Source organism: Nicrophorus vespilloides, unplaced genomic scaffold (genome assembly GCF_001412225.1).
Source record: "Nicrophorus vespilloides isolate i.1.1-1 unplaced genomic scaffold, Nicve_v1.0, whole genome shotgun sequence".
Taxonomy (NCBI): domain Eukaryota; kingdom Metazoa; phylum Arthropoda; class Insecta; order Coleoptera; family Silphidae; genus Nicrophorus; species Nicrophorus vespilloides.
In genome coordinates, this window is record NW_017097769.1 from 182,084 (window position 1) to 206,493 (window position 24,410).

General features: G+C 29.7%; 2 protein-coding genes across 5 annotated transcripts; one reads left to right on the top strand and one right to left on the bottom strand.

Annotated features, from left to right (window-relative positions):
* Window positions 1-1,051: 1,051 nt before the first annotated feature.
* LOC108560944 (ras-related and estrogen-regulated growth inhibitor) lies at window positions 1,052-23,685 on the bottom strand. Of its 4 annotated transcripts, none has more exons than XM_017918675.1 (5): window positions 23,603-23,685; window positions 5,605-5,738; window positions 5,249-5,385; window positions 2,934-3,248; window positions 1,052-1,935 (listed from the first exon to the last, which is right to left on the bottom strand). In XM_017918675.1, the coding sequence occupies exons 2-5, from the start codon at window positions 5,714-5,716 to the stop codon at window positions 1,516-1,518; spliced, it is 984 nt and encodes a 327-aa protein (XP_017774164.1). In that variant the 5' UTR covers window positions 5,717-5,738; window positions 23,603-23,685; the 3' UTR covers window positions 1,052-1,515. The 4 variants fall into 4 exon arrangements, with proteins under 4 accessions (XP_017774164.1, XP_017774161.1, XP_017774162.1 ...); XM_017918672.1 differs by having other exon boundaries at window positions 23,459-23,685; XM_017918673.1 differs by lacking the exon at window positions 23,603-23,685 and adding an exon at window positions 11,347-11,425.
* LOC108560943 (alpha-amylase-like) lies at window positions 5,878-7,831 on the top strand. The gene is made up of 3 exons (XM_017918671.1): window positions 5,878-6,132; window positions 6,187-6,537; window positions 6,588-7,831. Exons 1-3 carry the CDS (start codon window positions 5,962-5,964, stop codon window positions 7,539-7,541), a joined length of 1,476 nt encoding a protein of 491 aa, XP_017774160.1. The 5' UTR covers window positions 5,878-5,961; the 3' UTR covers window positions 7,542-7,831.
* Window positions 23,686-24,410: the final 725 nt, after the last annotated feature.

Sequence of the window (24,410 nt, forward strand, 5' to 3'; positions counted from 1 at the left end):
GTCGTCATACCGAAGCCGGGAAATGATCCAGAGAAGGTCACGTCATACCGACCCATCAACCTGCCGCCGGTGATGTCCAATGTGATCGAGAGGTTGCTGCTCCGGAGGATCCGTCCAATCTTGTCCGAGGAGGGTCTAATTCCGAACCACGTGGAAGAAGCACATCGCAACGAAAAGGAAGCAACTGGGTATTAAGTTCGCTAAATTGTACTGGCTGATCGGCAAAAGATCTCCACTATTCCTCGACAACAAACTATTAATTTACAAGACAGTGCTGAAGCAGATGTGGACGTACGGCATCCAGTTTTGGGGAACAGCCAGCAATTCCAATATCCAGATCCTACAACGCTTCCAGTCTAAGTGGCAGATTGTGAATTTATTTTAATTTGACGCCATTATTTTAATATATTTGCTAAGTATTGATGAAATGTACTAACCAATTCTGGATTAAAACATGCATTTATTTTGCGATGTAAATATGAAGAAACATTTTTTTTATGCAAGATCGCTGTGTGATTGTGTAGTGCAATCATCCAACTAGCGTCTTGAAACTCGACAGATCTAACCAAATGATATACAATCAATTTGCATTCGAAACGAAATCATGCTCTGCTAATTGGAATCATCTTCCACGTTTTAAGCAATGGGCATTCCGTACACAATACTTTTACCCGTTCTTTATCAAATTAACATCAGTTTCATCTTTCTCAATTATACAGAGATGATTAACGGTTATCATAATACTCGTTCACAATTGTACTGCTTTTAAAGAGCGGAAAGCAATTCAAAAATACATTAACAAATCCTGCACTAATTTATAGAATTGCTGAGTTCATTTCAAAGCCATAATAGATATTAATTACTTTCCAAATCAAATCATTCAATTAAAAAAATAAGAAAGAGATTGATGTTTAATTATAGTATTGTACAAAAAAAAAACAGAAGTAAAAGTTATATAATAAAAGTAATGAGAAATGAAAGTGGGCTTAAATTAGACTATTTTCTTCGTGTTATATATAAGGAAGATCAAAATATCCAAATATTTCGTATTTATTTTAATTGTGTACAGGTAACAAGTCGAACATTTAAATTTTACAGCACATGACACTTACTATAATTAGTGAATAATATATTCTTACACTTGACAATATTCCATATTTAAGTTAGATATTGAGATCTGCAATTTGGGTTGCATATAACTGAATCACCGTGTACGAATCCAGAGTATTGTGACTAGCATACATAGACAAATATTAGATTTGAATGGAAAATCCACTGATTTTGTTTTATTATAAATACATTTCTTTAAATACAATCAACAACAATCACAGTTAAAATGGTCGATAGATTCTTTGGTATTAAGTACAACATCAGATGCTCAACAAGATGAAAGCACGTAGAAAATAAAACAGCTTAACGTTCGTATAAAAACAAGTCAAAAATGTACAAAAGGAGAGAATGGTATACAAGGAAAGCCTTAAAAAATAATTTAAGCCTATGTGTGAGAATCGAAGGTCAATAGCTCGCATTGTTTCCGCGCATCGATATACTCATACGCCTTTCAGATTTCGATGGATAATAGCTACTAGCCTGAGGAGTGCTCGAAGATGAAGGTGCATACCTCCATTTCCAAGTCTTCTGAAGGAGATTACCATCCGTTGAAGCTCTTCCTCTGAAAGGAGCTTCACCTGGACTAGAAGCGTTACTCCCTTTACTACTTTCGTCCTCTTCTTCAGCTTCAACCTCTGTCCATCTTCTACCCAAAGGTCTACAACTGGCCGGTATCAAACTCCCAGGTGATACTGTAGCCGAGCACAGTAATCTAACAGTATCCGGTGAAACAGGTTCCTTTTCGCTTCCAGATCGTTTCAGCTTCGAAGGACATTTACTTTGCACGCGCCAGAATCTGCATACATCCCGGAAAACAGACCACACCTAAAGTAAACAAACAACCTGATCAGTATTTATCATAAGGGTAGGAAAACTTTAATTTACACCAAGGTTACATCGATTACAAACTTGTTTACGCATTTTAATTGGATTTTAATTTTAATCTGTGTCAGATTGTGCATTGTTCCGAGACGCCTTGGAAATTGAGGAAAAATACAGATGACTTCCCCATCATTTCAAGCCCAATTGAGCTCTTTCCATCCGCATCACATCTCTCAACAACTTTTCCATTTTATTTTGTTAAACGAACAAAATAAACCGACGAACAAACAACATTGTCGTATGCAAATTGAGTAATCATATACGTTTTATGTAAATATAAAAATACAAATTGTATATTATGCAACAATTTTCGTGTTTAATGCACAAAAGGTTTGAATGATATTGTCCGACTAACCCCATTGATACTGCTTACAGTTGCGTAAAGCCACAATGTAAATTGCTTTAATATTTGCATATTATCACGCAATTAGCGATGAAATTGGAAAATTACGTGGTTGGTATTTGTGAAAAGTAAATTTAGATTTATCAGGAAATTCAGAAATATCGATAATCACATGAAGTCTATTACAGTTTATAAAACATATAGATTTCTTTTGATTACAGTTTCTTTGTTCCAGTTCTCAGGTTTGCTGAGAGTAATGTGTTTTGCTCTCCGATGATTGATTGATGGGGTATTAAGTTGCATTTAATAGTTGCGAGGCTGGGCGGAATCCAAAAATAAAAGAGCTGATGAATAATCCATTAAGCAAATTTTTATACCGTTCCTCATCGTCCGCATTTTTCTCTCTTTATTTTTTTTTCGGAGACGGCAAATCAGTATTAATATATTTTCGAAATGATGCAAGAGGACGGACGTCGTTACGCTATAAACGAATGTATGAAAATTCTATAAATATTTACATGCGCGTCGTGAGATAAAACATCGATTTTTTTTTCGGAGAGTGAAAAAAAAAACGCCGCTTCCGCATTCCGTCCAATACCTGATCGATGCTTTCCCGCACGGAAATCTCGTGGAAACAGACGCATCCGATTTCCTTGCTACGTCTTTGGCCCTCCTCTAAGGTCACCATTCGGTCATCGGCTTGATCGACCTTGTTGCCCACCAGGACGACAGGAACGTCGAGGCATCCATCCTTTGAGGTGCTACTACCAAGTCGACGACGCCTCTTGTTGTAGTTAATTAGGAACTTGAGTCGGTAGCATTCGTCGAAGGAACATTTGTCTGTGACCGAATACATCAGGATAAAGGCTTCCGCCCATCGGATGTTGGCTTCAAAAGTGACGGACTCGTTCTCCTGCGGAATAACAAGACATCATAATACACACATGATGGATGCACAGTAACACAATTTTTTTAAGAGAACGGGAAAAATAAGCAATACGCTGAATTTATGACTTATCCCCTTGGAACATTTATCTCTTGCACGTGTTCCAGATGTCGGTTTGAGAAGGAGCGGGAGGGGTGGGGTGCTTTCGATTCCGAAATGAATTGAAATGAAAGAAAGAATAAAAAAGAAACTGGATAATAAATTAATATAGTATTTCTGAGCAATTTATATTTAAAATGCAATTGCAGAATTTGGAATAAACACATTTTCGCCTTGTGCACAAAAAGTAAACATAACACTTGCGAAGCCAACGACAGCGATCTCTGCCAACTAAGATATTTTAAGAGCACTTAAAACAACTCGTTGTAATTCGGGTCGGAAGCTCTTCACTTTTCCTTCTGTATCTTTGACGATGGCAACGGGATGCGTAATCCCGTCAATTGGATAAGTTAATTAGTGTTCGCGCGGATGCTCAATACACGTTTGTTACTAAATCCCCTCGCAAATTGGAATGAATTAAATTGAGCAGACACTTTCATAGCCACCCTTGACGAACATTATTTAATCCCAACGATTATTTAATCCAACGCAAAACCTTTTATCGACACAACGATTTATCAGGCAACACTTATCATGTCAATTACTTATATACAAACAAAAACATGTTTAAATTCAATGAAATTAGTTTTAAGTGTATTGACAACACGCATAATAATATTTATGTCCAATAACAACTAAGTTTTATATAACTTCAATGCATTGAAAATATTTTGATAAAATGAAATAAAAAATTAACAATATAGATATTATTCAATATAAAGAAAGCACTCTTGCTTTTGATATAATTTAAACAAAACACAAAACAATTAATAGAATTTAATAATAATTAAGTTTCATTTTAATGTAATTTAAGTATTTTTAGTACTTTGGAATAAACTCGTGTGAAGGACGCAATTTTTTGTAAAATTTTAAAGAAACAATTATTTGAAGCTAAAAAAATCAACTGAATTTTGTTTAAATGCAATTCAAGTATATTTAAGTATAATATTAAAAAAAATCAAGTATAAGACGCACCAATTTGTTGATACTAAAACAATAATAACACTGTGTTATTTAAATACAATTATACTAGTTATTATTAATAATATTAATCAATTTTACATCTCTAGAATTATCTTAATACCACTTAATTTAATCACATATTTTGATGTGATTTAAAGTGTTATTAATATTGCTGAGTATATAATGATTTATCTACTTTATTTGATTGATAATAGAACAAATATCTAAAATCATATAAAAGTTGTACACCAAATGAAGTACCAATATAGATAAAGGGTGTCCCAAAATTAAAGCAAGATTTGAATTAAATAGAAAACACAGTTTTTAGTCTTCAGATTGTGATTTTGTGATTGTGATAAAAACTGTGTTTTCTATTTAATTAAAATCTTGCTATAATTTTGGGTCACCCTAAATATATTATCAAATATCGAAATCCCGAGAGTAACTTTTATTCTTTGATATAGACGTAAAACTAATGAATTTAAAAATGAGCTATTGTTGTGTCTACCCATTATTATTATTATAATTGTTCTTGTTAATAGAGTATATACAAACAATGTATAAGAGATATCCATGTAGTGTCTTAGTCTGTTGTCTAAACAAATATATAAGTACAAGGAAACCTCCACCGAGACTCCTTTGATACTGTTGGGATTTTGATAATGTCGGGATTTCAAATGTCGAGAATTTGATTGTCGGGATTTCAGTTGTCAGGTTTTCGTTATAGAACCATATATACAACACTAAGTAAATCAAAACGTGACTTTTTTGTTTTAAAGGAAATCTATTTTTAGACTGTTATAATTATTGTTTAAAAAATGATTATTCAATATTCAGAAAAATATGATAATTATGAATATGCGCTATTGTATTTAATGAGGTCTCTAACTTATGATAATACTTACGTGTGGTTGTCCAGCTGTGTCGAGAATATCGAAGTACACCATTTCGTTGTCAATAACTGTATGAAAAGTGTAAACTTTTTCCAATGTTGGGTCGTATTCTCCAATGTACCTTCTCGTAATAAACCGGACTACCATAGCTATAAGATAACAAATATGTTCAAAAGTATGTTCATATTTGATGAATTTAACTTGAAATGTGTATGCAATGATCACAGATGGTAAAATTGAAGAAAAATTGTTATAATTCAAGTTATTAAATGTATATGAGTTTAAGAAGAAAGACTATTTAAAAAATAGTTTTTTTTTGTTAGAATGATTAATGATCAATATAAGATGATAAAATTGTACAAGCTTACCAGATTTCCCGACTCCGCCTTGGCCAAGCACCATGACCTTGAGGGACTTCTGGCGCGGATAAAGGCCAAGTTTTGCCAAGGAGGATTTTGGAGAGGTGGCGTTCATCGCCATGGAATGTTGAAAAATTCGGAATCTGCAAAGCAAACATGACTCGATATAAAATTGCAACTCCGTATGCCTTCTAAAAATACACGAAACAATTCCAATCAGCGGCGATTTGAAATGAATGGAATCCGCTGGATGGCGTCCACCGACCGTGTAAAGTCACATGACGCGACACTCAATTCATTATCAATTCATTTTGGGCTGTATATAAACAACCATAAAGCTTCGTTTGTATCATTCATGATTTAATCATGCATCGAGTAATAACTGTTGTTTTGCTCCTTACGAGCGTCGCAGCTTATAAAAATCCTAACTTTTGGGATGATAGGAACAGTATTGTACATTTGTTTGAGTGGAAATGGAACGATATAGCAGATGAGTGCGAAAGATTTTTGCAGAAGAAAGGTTATGGAGGTGTACAAGTAAGTTTTCACCAATCGTGTCTATTAACATCTTAATTGTAAATTGAATTTCAGGTGTCTCCTGTAAATGAAAATGTGATAGTACCAAATAGACCTTGGTGGGAGAGATACCAACCTATAAGTTATAAATTAACTACTAGATCTGGAAACGTTGAAGATTTCCAAAAAATGTCCAAGAGATGCAATGCGGTGGGTGTTAGAATTTATGTAGATGTAATTCTAAACCACATGGCTGCTCAACAAAATATTGGTACAGCTGGTAGCACGGCGAATCCTGGTAGCAAAGAATACCCTGCAGTACCATATGGACCAAACGATTTCCATCCTGATTGTTCCATCAACGACTACAATAACGCTACTGAAGTTAGAGATTGTGAACTCGTTGGATTGAAGGATCTGAACCAGGTTATAAATTATTTAAACCAATATTGGTTTGTTATATTTGCTTTTTTCAGGGTACTAACTACGTCAGAGGAAAACTTGTTGAATTCCTGAATAACCTGATCGATTTAGGCGTTGGTGGGTTTAGGGTCGATGCTGCTAAACATATGTGGCCGGAAGATCTTAAAGTGATTTACAATCAGGTTAAAAATTTGAGCGTCAACTATGGTTTCGCCCCAGGGTCAAGGCCATATATCTACCAAGAAGTTATAGATTTAGGTGGAGAAGGCATCAAACGCGATGAATATTTAAAGTTGGGTGTTGTAACTGAGTTTAAGTACAGTGCCAATTTGGGAAGGGTTTTTAGAGGAAACGATAAGTTGACTTATTTAGAGAATTGGGGACCTGCATGGGGTTTGATTAATAACAGCGATGAAGCTTTAGTCTTCATCGATAACCATGATAATCAAAGAGGTCATGGAGGCGGAGGCGATATGGTCTTAACATACAAGAATTCCAAGCAGTATAAGATGGCAACAGCCTTTATGTTGGCACATCCTTACGGAAGTACCAGAGTTATGTCGAGCTTTGATTTCAAGGACTCCGATCAAGGGCCTCCTCAGGATGCGCAAGGAAATATCATTTCTGCTGGTATCAATAATGATGATACTTGCTCAAACGGTTGGATCTGCGAGCATCGTTGGAGGCAAATCTACAATATGGTCGTCTTTAAGAACGCCGTCAAGGGAACCGAAATCGAAAACTGGTGGTCCAATTCGGATCAGCAAATTGCGTTTAGCAGAGGTAACAAGGGATTCGTAGCATTTACAAATTGGGGTGATTTGAACCAAGATTTAAAAACGGGATTGCCGGAGGGAAAGTATTGCGACGTAATCACCGGAAATATCATAAACGCCAAGTGTACCGGAAAAATAATTGAGGTGCGTAAGAACGGATGGGCCAGGATCGAGTTGAAAGCCAACGAGGAGGACGGAGTCCTGGCAATACACACAAATGCCAGGCTGTAATCCACGGATTATCCACGTTATCTATCCAAAATTATTTTGTTTTTGCAACCGAACAATTGAGCACATCAAACAATGAATGCATCAAGGCTTTCCCGATTTATTTAGCAAGGGCACCCTCGATAACTGTTAATAAATTACTGTTTAATCATCTTCGGCCCCGCAATATCCAGCAAAATTCATACACGTTATCTAATAATTACATAATACACAGCCGATAAGAGATAACGCGTTCATTGTTTTCCGAGTTAAAACCTAGATCTTCTGTTGAATAAAATGCGTGTCGAAACGTTGTCCTGTTTATTTTTATACCAAATTTCACTTTCCTCTCGCATTGTTGGGGACCTCGAGGACGGACGTCGTAAAAGTGCTATTAATTTATCAACGCTTCTTGGACATTCATTGTGAAATTTACGAAGCATTAAACTAATCAGTCTTTTTGGCTCACCGAAACTGCGGGTTTCGAGCATATCGTGAAAATCCACGCTTTGGTCCTCCAACAAAAAAAAATCCTTAATTTATATAGGCCATTAAATTAGGTTTATTATAAATGATGTCGCATCATAAATTCATTTGAAAAATGCGCGCGTTTCACAACGTTTTCTTAAATTTAGTGGATCTCTACATGTATATCATCTCGTTAAATTATACATGTGTGCATGGAATTTCTTTGAGACATGTCTACAACGTTTTACAACCTAATGAAGTAATCTGACCTTGTTCACATTAAAAAAATATATATTTTTGTACGAACTTCAAAAGATTCACAATTGATACTTTTCTGTTTTAAAATAATGTTTGATGTTCAACACATTTTATACAAATAATTACATACTATTATAATTGATTAAATATATACGAAAATTATTATACATTCAAAATTAAATATTTTAAAGTTAAGCAACAAGATTTTTGTTTTTCTATAACAATATAAAATAACTAGTGTTATGAATCCATTATATTTAAGGTGACAAAAAACAGTCAGTATTAATAAATTCTTTACGAATAATCTATTAAAGACAAAAGTTTAGTAATCTGCCTTTAATAATACCATTAATTTTAAGATCTAAACAAATGAGAGTTAAAGTCATTATTAACATATTCATTACTATTAAGCTATTAAACACAAAAGTAATATTTTGTTTGTTGTTTTCAGATTTTACCCTAAATTATTCCATTATAAAATTAAATCTATTTTTTGTTATTGTAAAATGAAGAAAAAAAAATCAATAATATTCAATTAAAATTTACAAAATTTGTGTAAAATAAAATGAAATGACTGCGACCAAAATATCACTGAAAGAAGTGAGAAAAAAACGCATTCTCATTTGAAATAAGCTCCCCGTAATGATATTTTTTCATGCATTTGAAATTGCTTCAACACGAATAGAAAAATCCATAAGCTTGGTGCCAAAATGCAGCTTGGAACAAATTACTAGAAAATAAAAAATATGCAAACAAATTTAAAAATTACTTTATGCTCGTAGTGAGATATCTTAGGTATATCTGTTTCTAGGTCAAAATTATAAATCACACAGTAATAACTTTTTGCTATACATAAATAATATTAATAATAAATCGTAGTGAAAATCCAATAAATCAAAATCATCATCCGTATTTATTTTTGTAAGTCGACATGTATTATATATGTTTACGTTCATTAATTGCATTCGCTATTTCCGTAACTCACCGTAAATTGGTAACGCGATATTTACATATAAACACGGACCTTATGAAAATAAAGCAAAACACAACCGTACATAAATAATGACAGGCATCCTTGGTGTCGGTTGTTCCGAACTACAAACAAATATTGCGGAATTTCTAAAAAAAAAACTTTAAAGATATTTTTAATGTTTATTTTTTTGTAGGTATATTTAATGTTATTTTAAATGAACATTTAATGTTCTTTATGAACAAGTATTCAAATTATATTTAATGTTTTTTAAGTGTACATTCAATCTTTGTACAAGACATATTTTATTTTTACAATTTTATTATTATGTTGAAAGTTTATTTGAAACGTACATTTTATATTTATTGAATGAATATTTATATTTTTTAAGAACATATTTATTGTTTTTAATTTATGTTTTTGCATTTAATGTTTTTATAAGTCATACTTTATTTTTACAATTTTAAGGTTAGTTTTAAAGTTTTTAAATGCACAATTCATGTTTTTTGAAAATAAATTATTGTTTTTAAAACATGTACATTCGCGGTGGCAATCGCAGGCCCGACAACCGCAACACCGTCAATCAAATTCCCGACGTTCGAAATCCCGAAGTTCAAAATACCCACGTTTGAAATGCCGACTGTATCGAAATCCCGACAACCATAATCCCGACTATATTAAAATCCCGACAACCATAATCCCGACTGTATCAAATCCCGACTATATCAAAAATGTCTACAATAACATTTTTAAATTATGGTTGTTAAGATTCTGATACAATCGGGATCATGGTTGTCGTTGATATAGAGTCGTTGATATAGTGTCGTTGATATACAAAATACGTCAAAGATTTAGGAAATACATGCATCCAAATAAAATAAATAATTAAATTACACATGGAAACATTTTAAAAACATTTAATTTCTCATTATACATATTGCACATACATTGTCAAAATGCACATACATAATTCACTGCTACTCGTGTTAATCCAAAACGTGCGTCTTCTTATGATGAATTGGTTCAAAATCTACTAACAAAATAGTTTGAGCTGGCTGTACATATGCATACTGATAGAAAACAGTACAACGGTGCCAACGCCGTTGTAATTGGTTGGATTTATACCGTTTAAAAAAAATCGCATAATAAAGGACCCCACAAAAACAGGTTCCACTGTATTTTTAATGTTTTTTAAATTCACATTCAATATTTTTATATGTCATATTTGTTATTCAAAATCATATATTTCTTCTAATGCTTATATGATTATATTTAAGATATGTTTTATGTTTTTTTGATACAAATTCAATGTTTTTCAAGGGCAGTTTTTATCCTATTTAATAAAATGTTTATAATATTTGTAAAGATAATTAATGTTTTCTGATAACATATCTTTAAAAACAAATTCAATGATTTCACAAGTCAATTTTTACAATTTTATTGTTATAAAACATAAACATTCTAAAAATAAATTACGACTTCTAAAAACATTAAAAATGCTTTTAATAATGTTTTTCTTAATGTTTTTTAAAGCTATATTAAATTTTTAAAGGATTATTTAATTGTTTTTTTTTGTAAAGTTTCTGAGCAGACGGAAGAACATAAAAGGCGCGTGTAATTAAGGAAGCAAGCGGACTACAAGGATTATATATATATAACGCAAGTTACGACGCGGTTAACTCGGGACATCATAAGCACGGAGCGCATAAATTTGAAAATTAATTCAATTTCCACTGCACACTTTCCCAATTAAAACTTTTTTATTGGGTGAATTTTGCTGCTGCCCGCACTCAATTATAAGTAAAATGAAGTCCGTTTGTTGTTGAAGGAAAGCGAAAGAGTCACAATAATAAGAACAATAAATTGATGTAGAATCAGAGTTGTTGAAATAATAAACATATATTTATCTGCTTAACGCGCGGTAACGACAGACTAACAACGGACAAAAACCGTCATCATTTAAACACTTGGCGCCAAACTTTTTTGCCTACAGAAATACTAAACGTTCTAAACATATCAATTCGCTATATTCCAATGTCATTCAACATATAACAATTTTAAGTAAAGTCTTTAAAGATAGTTTAGACTATAAACTTTAGATTAACTTTAACTAAACTAATATAATTTACTCACATTTTAGTCTTAATTAAGATTAGCAATATCTTGGATTGAATGGACCAGTTAGAAGTGTCATGTCCGGCAACCGAATGGGATTTATAGAATCGGTTTTGGCTGGATGACAATTTCGGAAAGGAAAGCGGTAATGCATCAAAGTTCAATTAGTTTGCTCATCATCTGAACGGACGTTCGTTATTCGCACTCGAAAAACCCAGTTGAAATAAACATGGACGCAGTCCGTAAACAGCATCTATCATTTCCCCAAGTCATTCACTAAATAGAGATTGATTTCCGAAAACGTGTGAAAACAAAGGCAAATTGGAAGCACCACAGTGTCTACAAAATTTTTGTTTTTGTTCAAATGAAAAACTGGGTTTCTCCAAACATATTAAGTCTCGAAGAAATGTTCTTAATATTTATTTCAAAATCCTCGTGACGTACTCCAAAAATCCATTAAACTTAAGTAGTAAAGCTTAATATAACATTGCTACCCAAAATTTAGGTTGTTTATGCATGAAAATAAACTTTTATGTAACTGTTTAGAAATAGAAACATATTCAATATTATTTACAATTTTCAATTAATTTTATTTTTGTGATTAATTATACAATATTAGATAGGAAGGCTTACAATCATTTAAATCAAATTTTTAACTTTGCTAATTGATCAAAATTATTTTATTAATATTAATAAAGTTTATTCACTTATTGTGAGATTATGCAGATTATATTACTTGTATTAAAAATGAAGCTGAACCTAATGCTCACCGAAGCAACAGATTATTCCTGATACAAGACTTCCTTATGTACCAAAAGCCAATGGAAAAGAGAATAACATCATGTGATAAAGCAGATATGTTTGCAGATCATTTCTGAAGAATTTTTAAACCACTTCCAATGGAAGAAGACAAGGTAGTTAAAGCTTGTTTATCTTCTCATTCCAATCAAAGTCAAATAAAGTAAAAAAAGACATTAGTCTATGACTTAATAAGAGGAAAACAATTGAAAGATCTTCCAATGAAAGGAGATGTAACAATTACCCAAATATTCAATAGTATACTACGTACAGGTTACTTTCCAAAGCAGTGGAAATTTCCACAAATTATAATAATAGCAAAGCAGGAAAACCTGCCAAATAAATCAAGTTATAGAGACCCATACAGCGTCAATAAACAGACCATAAGTTTGACTTTTCTTACAAACACCATTGTAAATACCATCTACAAAGACCTAGCGTTCAAATATTATATAAAACAAAGAAGAACTTGACATACAACTAATAAAATCATAACTCGAAAATAGAATATTTCAGACAAAAATTGAAGATAAATACACCAATTTATGTCCGATGGAAACAGAGGTGCCATAAGGAAGTGTTTTAGTGCCTCTGTTTTACCTTCTATATATGGCAAATTTTCCTGAAATTAGCAGTAATTCCATTGCAACATTCGCTGATGATACAAAAATCTTGCCATATAATGATAATTCAGCAGTAGCATCTGAATATCTACAAGATGCTTAAAAAAATGTAGATTAGCAGTTAATGAAGTGAAATCCGTGTATGTCACATTCACACTAAAGCTAGACACCTGCCTAACTGTAAGACTTAATGGCCAAGATTTGCACAAATCAATAAAAGTCGAATATACAAATTATCCATAGGTACCATTATTCCATATGATTAGAGATACTTGTAAATTAAGACATACTTATGTTCTTAATAATTCTATTTTTTTGATATATATTTTCAGTATTATTTTTTATATAGTAAATATGTACATTTTCAAATGATTTCAACTATTTATATATCAATATCAACATATCAATTTATATATCAAAATGTAAAATTTGTAAACTATAATTTGATGTACAATGAAATATTGCATATACAAAGGTTTATTGACCGCCTTCTTCTTCTATTATAAAAAGTATTTAATTTTTAAATTATTTTAAAAATATTTATTTTATTGTGTAACAATTTAGCTTTTATAGACTACTTATATTTGTTTTCTCTGAAATAATCAGAAATGTATGTCACATTTAATTAAGTTTTTGTATATAAATAGATATAAACTGTAAATATAAATTCTTTAATTAAGTTCATTTATGTTTGAAGCGGTTAGAGACTATTATGATATAACTAAGGATGTTTATCGCATCTTAAATTAGAGACGTCTAGCATACTATAAACATTTGTCAATTTCATTTAATCTTGTTGATTAAAGCAATTCATTAATCAACTCATTGAAGGATTATTTAGATTATAATAATAATCTAAGTCTATTTTTAATTTATTATTAGGATTAATTGAATGACAAAATATATAGTTTTTTTTTTTTAATTATTATAAAAGTACTGTAGTTTTATAAACAAATGACTATTAATTATAAATAATAATAGTAAACAAATCATTTCATGACAATGTACACAATAATAAACTAGATAACAATCAAATCAAGAATAATTATATTACGACTCTTTCTGCTATAGACATGACTTCGAGGGAGAAGATAATAATAGCTACACGTTTGCTGATGACATTGAAATTCTATAATAATACATAAAATAAGATCTATATAATCGCATTTGCTAGAAAACTGAATTATATTGAAAGAAAGAATTTAAATAATCAATCAATGAAAATTCTAATTTCCACAGGACATACACAACAATGTTTAATAAAGAAAACTTCCTATTCACTATTGATACAAAGCACGAAATAACTTAAATTATTGCGTTAAAGTTTCAAAGTAATGAAATCATTTTTTACCAAGAAATTTGAAAGATGTGACTAAACATAAAATCATAGATTAGTCACAGTATATTTTTTTACAAACGTAAACATGTAGCAATATATAAAAGTAAATATATTGTTAAATTATACAAAGGTTCTAATCGAAGTGCCTAAGAAATATTATTAGGGCTCCATGGTTCGTCAGGAATAAACAAATACATGAAGATCTTCATATTGATAGACTGGAGTCACATACTAATGTTTTGACTATTGGCCTACTCGACAACAGTGAAACCACAAACAGGCTGAAGCGTTGCAAAGCACTAGATTTAGTATATAGATTTAAGTAAATATTAATGTTCAAATAATCATAACTGGGAAAGATTATCCATTTAATGTCATCCGCGATCTTAAATTTACTCAATGTTCACATTGATGAACAGATTGTGAATAAAAATATTGGGACAAATCCTAAAGAACGGAAACAACACCGAGAAAATTACAAAAATATAATCCGTTTTTTCGGGACATTAATCCGTTTAAACGGGACAATAATCATGTGAATTCCCGCTGATGTTGGGGTTTTATTTGACATCATTAAAGTGTATTTTGTACAACTATAATCTCTTTGGACAAATTCTTCCAAAATACATACCATGATAATTTAATTTAAGTTTGAACAATACATTTTCTTTTCTTCCAGAATTTTTATAATTTTTTATTATGTATCACGAATACAATTTTGTAAGATGTATGCATTATATATGTGACTTGCATAGTTATGTGACTTATTTTATTTTGTGAAATTTATTAAATAAAATTTTAAAAACACTTTATTTTTCTGTTTAAACATATCTTAATACTATATGCGTTTTATGTTTGTATTTAAACTATTATATATAATTATATAAAATCTTTAGATGGCATTCATTTTCAAAGTTTTCATTTGCTTCTGGCGTAAATCGAAGGTCAAGTGTATATATTATTTTTTCCTAAATATAGATTCGTATAGTACCGTTGAGCGGGTTCCGTTTAATTTTTATTGATTCCTACTGCTTTTATGAATATAGGTCTTTCTGGCCTAAACTAAACATTACTTGACAAAATAAAAATAAATTCTCAAAAAATAATGCACAAAATTATTTTTGAATAGATAATAGATGTTTTTTTTTCTTAATACAGACAAGTCCCTTTTTGGACAGTTTATGTTTACGGATTTAATGTTCTCGATTAGTGCGGTTTCAAATAATCCAGGATATTGGCGGAAACAATTAAAACAATTTGATTAAAATTTTCAAGCATTTAATTTATTCTCCATTCAGAACGTTTCATTATTGTGATGTGCTATGTTTACACTTTTATTTATAGCTTTATAGCCTTATATTTAGCTTCAAATTACAAAATAATAAACGAGTAGCAACGGCGTTATGATTATTAATTACCTCTAGTTAATAATAGAATAGACAAAGTTATGCTTACATATGTGCATGCATTTAAAGCAGGAAAATATTTAAATTATTTAGTAAATATACCATTTTTTTGAAATTAGTTGTAAGGTTTTAGAATTCACATAACGTTTAGACCAATGATTCAAAAAATGGGCGCTGTAGCAATCCAGTGGGCAGTAGAAATATTAATACATATATCGTTCAGTTTAATAGCTAGTTTAATATTAAAATTTAAAAAAATAATTTCCAGGGGGCGCTGAATGATGTTTTTTCTGGAAAGGGGGCGGTAGATCAAATAAGTTTGGGAACCACTGGTTTAGACAAACATGACCAACTTATTTCGTTTACTAGCTTCATTCATTTGGACAACTATTATCTTAAACTTAAAAAACGGCGAAAAAAAATAAATTATAGCTTGTTTTGATAAAATCAATTCGTAACTATCTTTAAGAACCTGAAGATGTGAATTTAGAAGATACAAAGAAAAGAACGAATAATTTGTTTTATTATTTAATGATCTATAAACAATTAAACCCAGCGTTTTGTTTTCTATTTCTGTAAATTTTGTATGTGCAATAGATTCCTGTGAGCTATAGAAAATAAGTTGTAAAAATCCCTTTTCTCTATTTTTTTGCTGAATAATCGAAAACCGGTTTAAATCGGTTTTGTGGAGAAGTAGAGATTCGAAAACCGTTTTTTTAAGTCGATTTTAGTATATTATATTTTGTAGAAAGCAATTAATAATTATTAAACAATATGATTGCAATTGTTCATAAATGAGATTATTTTGTATATTAATTTGGTTGTGGATATATTAAATTTAGTGGAAAACAATTGTAGTTGTTTCGTTTGATTTCGGTGTCATTTCTATTTTTCATCATGTCGCGGGAGGAGGTAATGGTCCTCTCTCTCCCATCCAAAATACTGGTATTCCACTAAACTAAAAATACCCAAACACGTTGTACACGATTATAATAGAGTCCAAGTGGGTCCGAAATAGCGACCCACCCAACTTTATTTATGAATGAAACGCACTGGACGGAATCGCGACGTGCGCAAAAACGGCGATACTAAAACAATAAAATACACATTAATCACCTCTTAAGAAACACACAAAAGGATAGGAATTAATTTCCATCAAAAAAAAAAATATTCATCAAAATTTATTTAGTCTAGACTTGTAATTATATCTACCATAAAATTATCCATTTCTGTAAGTAAAAATTCCTGCACGGATTTATATTTTTCTTTTTGTTCTGTTTCCTTCACCTCCCCGACTCGCATTCTATATTGAGTCCATTTTTTTGGCAACTCGGATATAGGTGATATAATGAATACACCTAATTGTGTCAGAATACGTCAGAATATTTTGTCCTGTGCCGTATTTTCATTTTATTTTCCGAACAGAAAACCAACCGCATTCCCGTTCGAACGCCAATAAATCACCGGTAATTTGTATCGAGTCAAAACAAACTGTCCATTCGGATATTAATAATATTTGTAATAAGGTTACATACATATTTAATGCTTATATTATGTGTTATTTTCTAAAATCAATGCCATTGTAAAAATTCAAGCTTTCAAGATAGTTATGTAAAATAATATCTCGTAAAATGCAGGTATCTGGTTCCATAATATCCCGCACTGTTTGAAACTAATTTAGGACTTTAAAAAGCAATAAAAATAAACATAAACATAGAACAAATTTTATAGAGAGGTTTATAATTAGCTTTTATTTTTCTAAATTAAAATTTGTTTATTTTTGAAGCCGCACTATGTGAGGAATTAATTTAATTAAGATAAATTTCAATTTCAGATTGATATTACATTTGTTTTTTGACTTCGTTTTTAATTTAGAATCTTTCTTTTTGTACATCACAAAATTAATTATAAAAATAAAGTTAGAAATTGAGAACTTAGATATAATTGAATAGATAGAATGTCATAGTTTGAAGTGTTTATTTGTATTTTGATAACGATTTTTAATAAATCGTAAAGGAAAGGTTGAGTAAACAATCGGGTAAATTATAAAGTAAAGATTCGTGGAAGCAAACAAACTTTTATAGAGAAAGTTACAACAACTATATAGTTTTACTTCCATCAAAAATATGTGTAGTAAATCGTTAATGATTGACGTGAAATCAAACAAGTTTAATAAATCTGAAGTCAAAAGTCAGAATATTATTAACATATATTTTGAAATTAGAAGACTAAGTAAAACAATAGAAAATTATGAAATTAATTTATTTTTATCAGAGATTTCTATACATTTATATAAATATGCTTTGACCCAGTTTATGAATTTTTAATTCGAATTTCCAATATGGTTTAACTATTTCATTTAAAATTTATACGCAATTTATAAACATACGAAGTTTGAGCAAAATTAATTTATACAAAAAAATGCATGAATAAAAAAGGCTTTCATTTAATAATTAATATTTGTAATGAAGAAAAGCAAATATTAATTTATTACATATATGCAATAAATTATATTTACAATTTTCATACAAAAAAAATAGTGATTTAACAAAGAAATTCATAATTTAATAATAATGATATTTCTTCATCCATTTAATTTTGTTTATACATAAGTTTGCAAATATTGCAGTAATTAAGAAATGAAACTAATTAAAAGTTTTTGAGTTTAGCATAATATTATTTGTTTATTTATAAATATAATTGTTGAGGGTTTAATTTTCAATTTGTATTATTTATTTAATTTTAATACTTAAATTTAATAATGAAACTAATCCAAATTCAATTGAATAATGACTGTGAATGATTACGTATAAAAAATTAAATGTTTTATTGTTAAAGATAATTAGATTTAGTAATGCAAATAATTATAATTAGTTGGAAGAGAGCTAATGACATCCAGTAGAAGTGGATTAAAGTGAATTATTTATTACTTTTTATTTATTAATACAGTAATATTAAAGTATGTTATTCAAAATTAAGTATCCTTTTATAATTAGAAAAGAGAAACGTTAATCATTATAAGTTAAAAGCAATAGATTTAAAACTAAATTCTAACTAGTAGACTTACAGAAAATATAACAAAATGTATAGACTTGTAAAATAAATGTAAAAAAAATATATATTTTCTATTTTAGCGTAACGTAAACTACTTAGTCATGCGAGTATTATTATTCCTAAATTTAGTCTATACCTGGTAATTTATCGATTATGTACTTCATCGGATAATGTATTCCGAAAACATAAACATAAACATAAATATATATCCTGGAGTTATCTCCCAAAATGAAATAATATTGTTCATTTTCGGTTAAAAATGTTTTCCAATTCAATATTCAATGTATGTTAATATATTTTATTATAATTACTTCAATAAAATAACACAGTAGCATTAATAATGGTAATAATATATGTAACAGAGGTAGGAACAAACAAGTTCAAAGAGAACCGCATTCCGGTTTTTAATTTATTAAAGAGCCGCACTTAACTCAACAAAGAGCCGCATTTGCTATCGCTTGGTATATCTTATCAACAAAGTATGTATTTAAATCGTGAAATATTTATTGCATTATTTCCATTAAATGCAATGAAAATCCAGAAAAATGTGCAATATTGAAGATTTAGTATATAGATTGAACAGATTTAGTTTAAAGTAATTTTTTTAACGATTTTGTTGATCTAAAAAACATGTTTACTAAAGTATTAATTTATAAATAAAAATACTTGCACTTTAATTATATATAAATACAGCATTACCCCGATTGGTTCGGGTTCTGACAATATCCCATACTGTTTGAAACTGGAGAAATCGAGGATTTGAAAACCGCTTAAAAAATTGCCTCAATTAGTGCGGGTTCTGCCAATATCCCGTATTATTTCCGTATATAATATCTGCTTAAAAATAAACTACCCCGATTAGTACGGTTCTGCCAATATCCCGTATTATTTCCGTATTATCGAGGATTTGAAAACCGCATAAAAATAAACTACGCAAGAAGAGACTTGACCATATAATAGAAAAAAACGTTTACCAAATATGAAAAAATCCTAGAAAATATTATGTGTATCATTGAAAAAGTATAATATTGGAGATTACTGTACTGTATGAAACCGGACAAATCGAGGATTTTTAAACCAAACTATAGCAAATTCGGACTATACGAGTTATTGCTGTATACAAGATTATATAAGTTATAAAATGAATGCTTAGTGCATACAACGAATCAGTATTTTATTAAAATCATTTTACTATTAAATTATACAATGTTCATGAGTGCAGTTACAAATACAACTTAAAATAAACGTGTTATGTAAACGTTCTTCGATGAATCATGTAAAATACATCTAGTAAATAATTCGAATAGCTTTAAAGTTTCATATGTTTCATGAGTTACCATTTATTTTTATAACTTTTCAATAATATTTGCTTTCTGTTTACATTGTTATCAATTCTTTAAAAGAATTATTATGTTTGCAATCAAGGGCGATAGTCTGCTATTTGCATGTTTGATATATGACAAAGGTCGGCAACTTTTGCATAAAAGAGCCATTTGTCTGTTAAAAAAGAGCCGCAAGTAACATTACAATCAGTATTTTTCTAGTGAAATTAATTTTCCTATATAGTTTTACTGTGAGGACTGGGAGCCGTAACTCCTTACCAAAAGAGCCGCATTTGCCGACTCCATTTTTTAAAGGCTTTCTACTGTATAATTTATATAATACAACAAAACTTATTTTACTTACCATTTTTCTTAAATTATAATTTCATTCTTGCTATGATTTCTATAATTTCTATAATTTCTATGAAAATACTAGTTATTAATGTTTTATAAATATCAGTTGTTGTAGAATCAGACATAACAAACATTTTGTCGAATTGAACAAATCGAAATTATTGTATTTAACAAACAACTTGACTGTTGTCGAAATTACATGAAATCACATTTTAATAACTGGTAAAGTCTGGCCGAGAAATATTTCATTTACAAGGTCTTTAATAATATTTACATATTGCCGATTGTAATAATATTTACACAAGATTTTGATTCCCGTCTAAATTAAAACGATGCAAATACACACGAGAAATGCCAACAGAAAATCGCGAGTTCGAAAATGTAAATCTTTCAGATATATACTGACTATATTTCCATTCGAATGTTGAACTCAATTCATTGTATTCATTGAAAATCCTTCAAAAAAATTCTGTACGTTTATAAATACATTTGAAAATTCCATTATAAAATAGATTTATTTCAAGTTTCAAGTAAATAAGAAGGTTAATAACCTATTATTTAATTTTTCAATACTTTACAAAATTTAGATTTATTTTATTCATTTGTATTTTTAATTATTTCTTTGTATTTATAAAAATCGTCGAAACAAATCGTAATTTTGAAAAATATGATAAATTTCACTAGAAAATACATGAATACTTGGCATAGTTCCAAAAATATCCCGCACTGTTGGAAACCGTACTAATCGAGCACTTGAAAGTGCACATGAATGAACAGCACTAAAAGAGATTTAATTGTTTAACAAGAAATGATCTTTTATGTATAAAAAATACTAATTTTGTGCAGTAAATTTTAGTTGTTTTCTTTACTACAGTAATTCCGGACTAATCGGGGCCGCATTATGCGAGGTATTCAGTATATAGATTTACTAAAAATCTCTATTCCATAATTTATTATTCTTACATTTCTCGTTAAATATTTACGTGAAAAAATACAAATCTATACCAATTTTTAATAAAATTCTTACAAAATTCCACACAAAACAAATCTTATTTTTGTATAATCATTGAAAAATACATATTTTTAATTAAATAGTAAATTCTATTATAAAATTAATTAATCACTTTACTCATTTTTTATCAATTATATAAAAATATTTTTATTTAAAATTAATAATTTAAGCATTCTGGTAAAAACTCTTTAATTTCAATATACTATTAATGTTTCCAACTTCTTTTATGTTTTCAAATTTAAGATAAGTTGGACTATTAACTAAATCACATATATTCCTAGAACGGTTACGTCTATGCTGATAGTGTCACCATAATTTTGGTAGTTTTAACTTCAGCGAGAGTTCTTTTTATATAACGCCCACACTCTATTCATAGAAGTAAGTAACACATCAACTTACATAAAATTATTTAGAAACATATCAGTACTTTGTGTTTGATACAAAAGTACTCATTTTGTTAAAATTTAAAAGTCTAAATCATAATATTTTCATTTTAGTCTATTAATTATTGGCAAAAATTTCTTGTCAATTTATTATTGTAAGTCACAATAAATCATTTGAAATTTTACATTTATTATGGTATATTATGTAAAACAAACATTAGTAATAATTAGTAAAGAATACTTCAACATAAATCGTATACATAATTAAAAACTACTTGTTTATAATGTGTACAAAATAAAAATAATGATTATAATAGTTAAGCATCGTCGGTGGAGGATATAATTATAATTGCAAAAAATTGAGAATGAAATGTTTTCAGTCAATTTAATGTTGAGAAAAAAATTCATCTAATATTTTGAATAAATACTGTAAGTCATTTGAAATTTGTCATTGATTAAAGAGTGAAAAACGTGTTTAATCTCATGATTACTTTACTTCTTTGTATAAATAAAATATTTAAATTAGTAATGCTTAATAATTGTAACAATAAGCATCTTTAATGAACACCTAATTAATTTAAAACTGCTTTTGTGTAGCAAATTAAGTAAAGTTAAGTAACGTGTGTGAATGATTGATAATTACTGTTTTAATTTAAGCTATAATTTTGGATTAATTTATAAAAATATATAAACTTATTTGATGAAATATTTCCTGAAAAAATATAGAAAAGTTATAATATTTTTTTGCTTTTACTGGAATCTTCAATTTTCACGTGATATATAAATAGAATGTTTACTCAATATGGTTTTTGATGTAATAATTTTTTTTTATCAAAGAACAAAGAAACATATCAATTCACAATACGCTACATCTCAAATTGTATCTTCATTTTAATTTTCTGAATAATTTTGAAAAAGTTTATTAGAAAAAAAAAATGAAAATTTTCCTAAAGTTCGCATCAACTAAAGTAATAAATGTTTCATTATTTTATAATTCTTGTATATTTTAATACAAAGAGAAATCAATTCTGCCAATAGCTCACTTTATTTAAAACCGGACTAATCGAGAAACATTTTTTTTCAATTATAATTTAGTGTGTTTCAAAATTTTCAAACCGAACTATTATAAATCCGGACTGATCGAAGCTGTACTGTACGAGTTTAAACATTTCAATATAATTATATAAAAAATATATTTTACATAAGCACATTTATCAGAAAACAAATAACCGCATATAAAGGATATACAGTCAAGTTTCGAATAATCCGATAACAAATATTTGTGTAGAGTTTTCTTTTGATAAAAAATTAGTTTGATACAAAACTTTCAAACCGGATTATGATAAATTCGGACTGATCGAAGCCGTACTATGCGAGGTACTCTACATGTTACAATTCTAGTAGAATATCTTATTGTAATTAGTTAAAAAAATTCAAAATAATTCTTTAAAAAATTTTACAAAAACATATTTATGAGAAAAAAAAAGATTAATCAAACGATTGATTTAAATTTAAATTACATATAATAACGTATAAATAATGGGAAAATGCGGTGGATGCGCCAGGTGCATATTAATTGGAGCTTATCAAAGCCTACATTATTCAAGTCGGCAATTGCATAGTAAAACGAAAAGGTTGTCTTCAACAATTGATCGATTCATAAGTAAATTTGATGTAATAATAGATGTATGCAAATGGAAAAAAGCAATTAGAGCAAGCGTGTACGATCGATGTCCATCGCGAATGACATAATGATGATTGATGGTCTTCGAGCATTGAAAAAGATACACATATATTTCTGTATGTTTGTTTTGCGCAAAGCGGGAGTTTTAAACGCACCTGTTAAGAAGTCTTAAATAAAAGTGGAACAAGAGTAGCCGAGGGGTTGGATTCTTATGTAAACACGCGCGCGATTTTATTCTCTTTGTTCTATATAATGTTTCACTTTCGCGTATTATTACTTTTTAATTTAAATTGATTTACTTTTTGGTTTATTTTCGAAATCCTGTCCCGTTCCTGCTGATCTGCAGCAGGAACGATGTTTGGATGTTGACTGCGGCGCGGAAGTGAAGATGTGGTTTAGTGGAGCCAAAATAATCGCGCGTGCGTTTATTTTCCTCACACACACATATACGCATATATATATATATACACGCACATTATAATCTCGTTTCAGGCTGAAAGAAACCGGCGGCAAAATCGTAAAACAAAAAGAATGTAAACTATATATATTCCGAGTAGTTAATTAGAAGAAGCTCTCTTTTATCTATTTAATGAGGTGTCCGAATCTTTGTCTTAGTCAATTCCTCATGTTCCCACCGAAATATGGGTGAAGTTATTAATAAATTTCTGTAGCTTTGTGCGAACGGAAAGTTCTAGCAACAAACCCTGACAAATATTTGAACGTCACGGAACGGAAATCTCGGTGTGTATTTGCTTTGCGTATTTCTGCACATTCGTTTGTGCCATTAAAGTTTCATGTGTGTTCCTTTATAAGTTCATTTAGTTGTCGATTCGTTACGCGAACCGACAAAGCGAACTTCTTAATGAATCATTTAAATACTCTTTCACGCTTAATACGGTTTACTTCTGAAAACAACTTTCTTTTGTTTCGCTCTCGATCGACGGTCCTTGGAACTTCTTTATAAATTATTATCCTTGCAAGTTTCTTACGTTTCCCTCTTTTGTTCGCAGATTAAGGTTCTGTCACAAGTTGCATCTTTCATGGCGACTGAGCTGGATTAGCATCTTCGCGACGGATGGAAAAACGGAGGAATTTGCGGAAATGTGT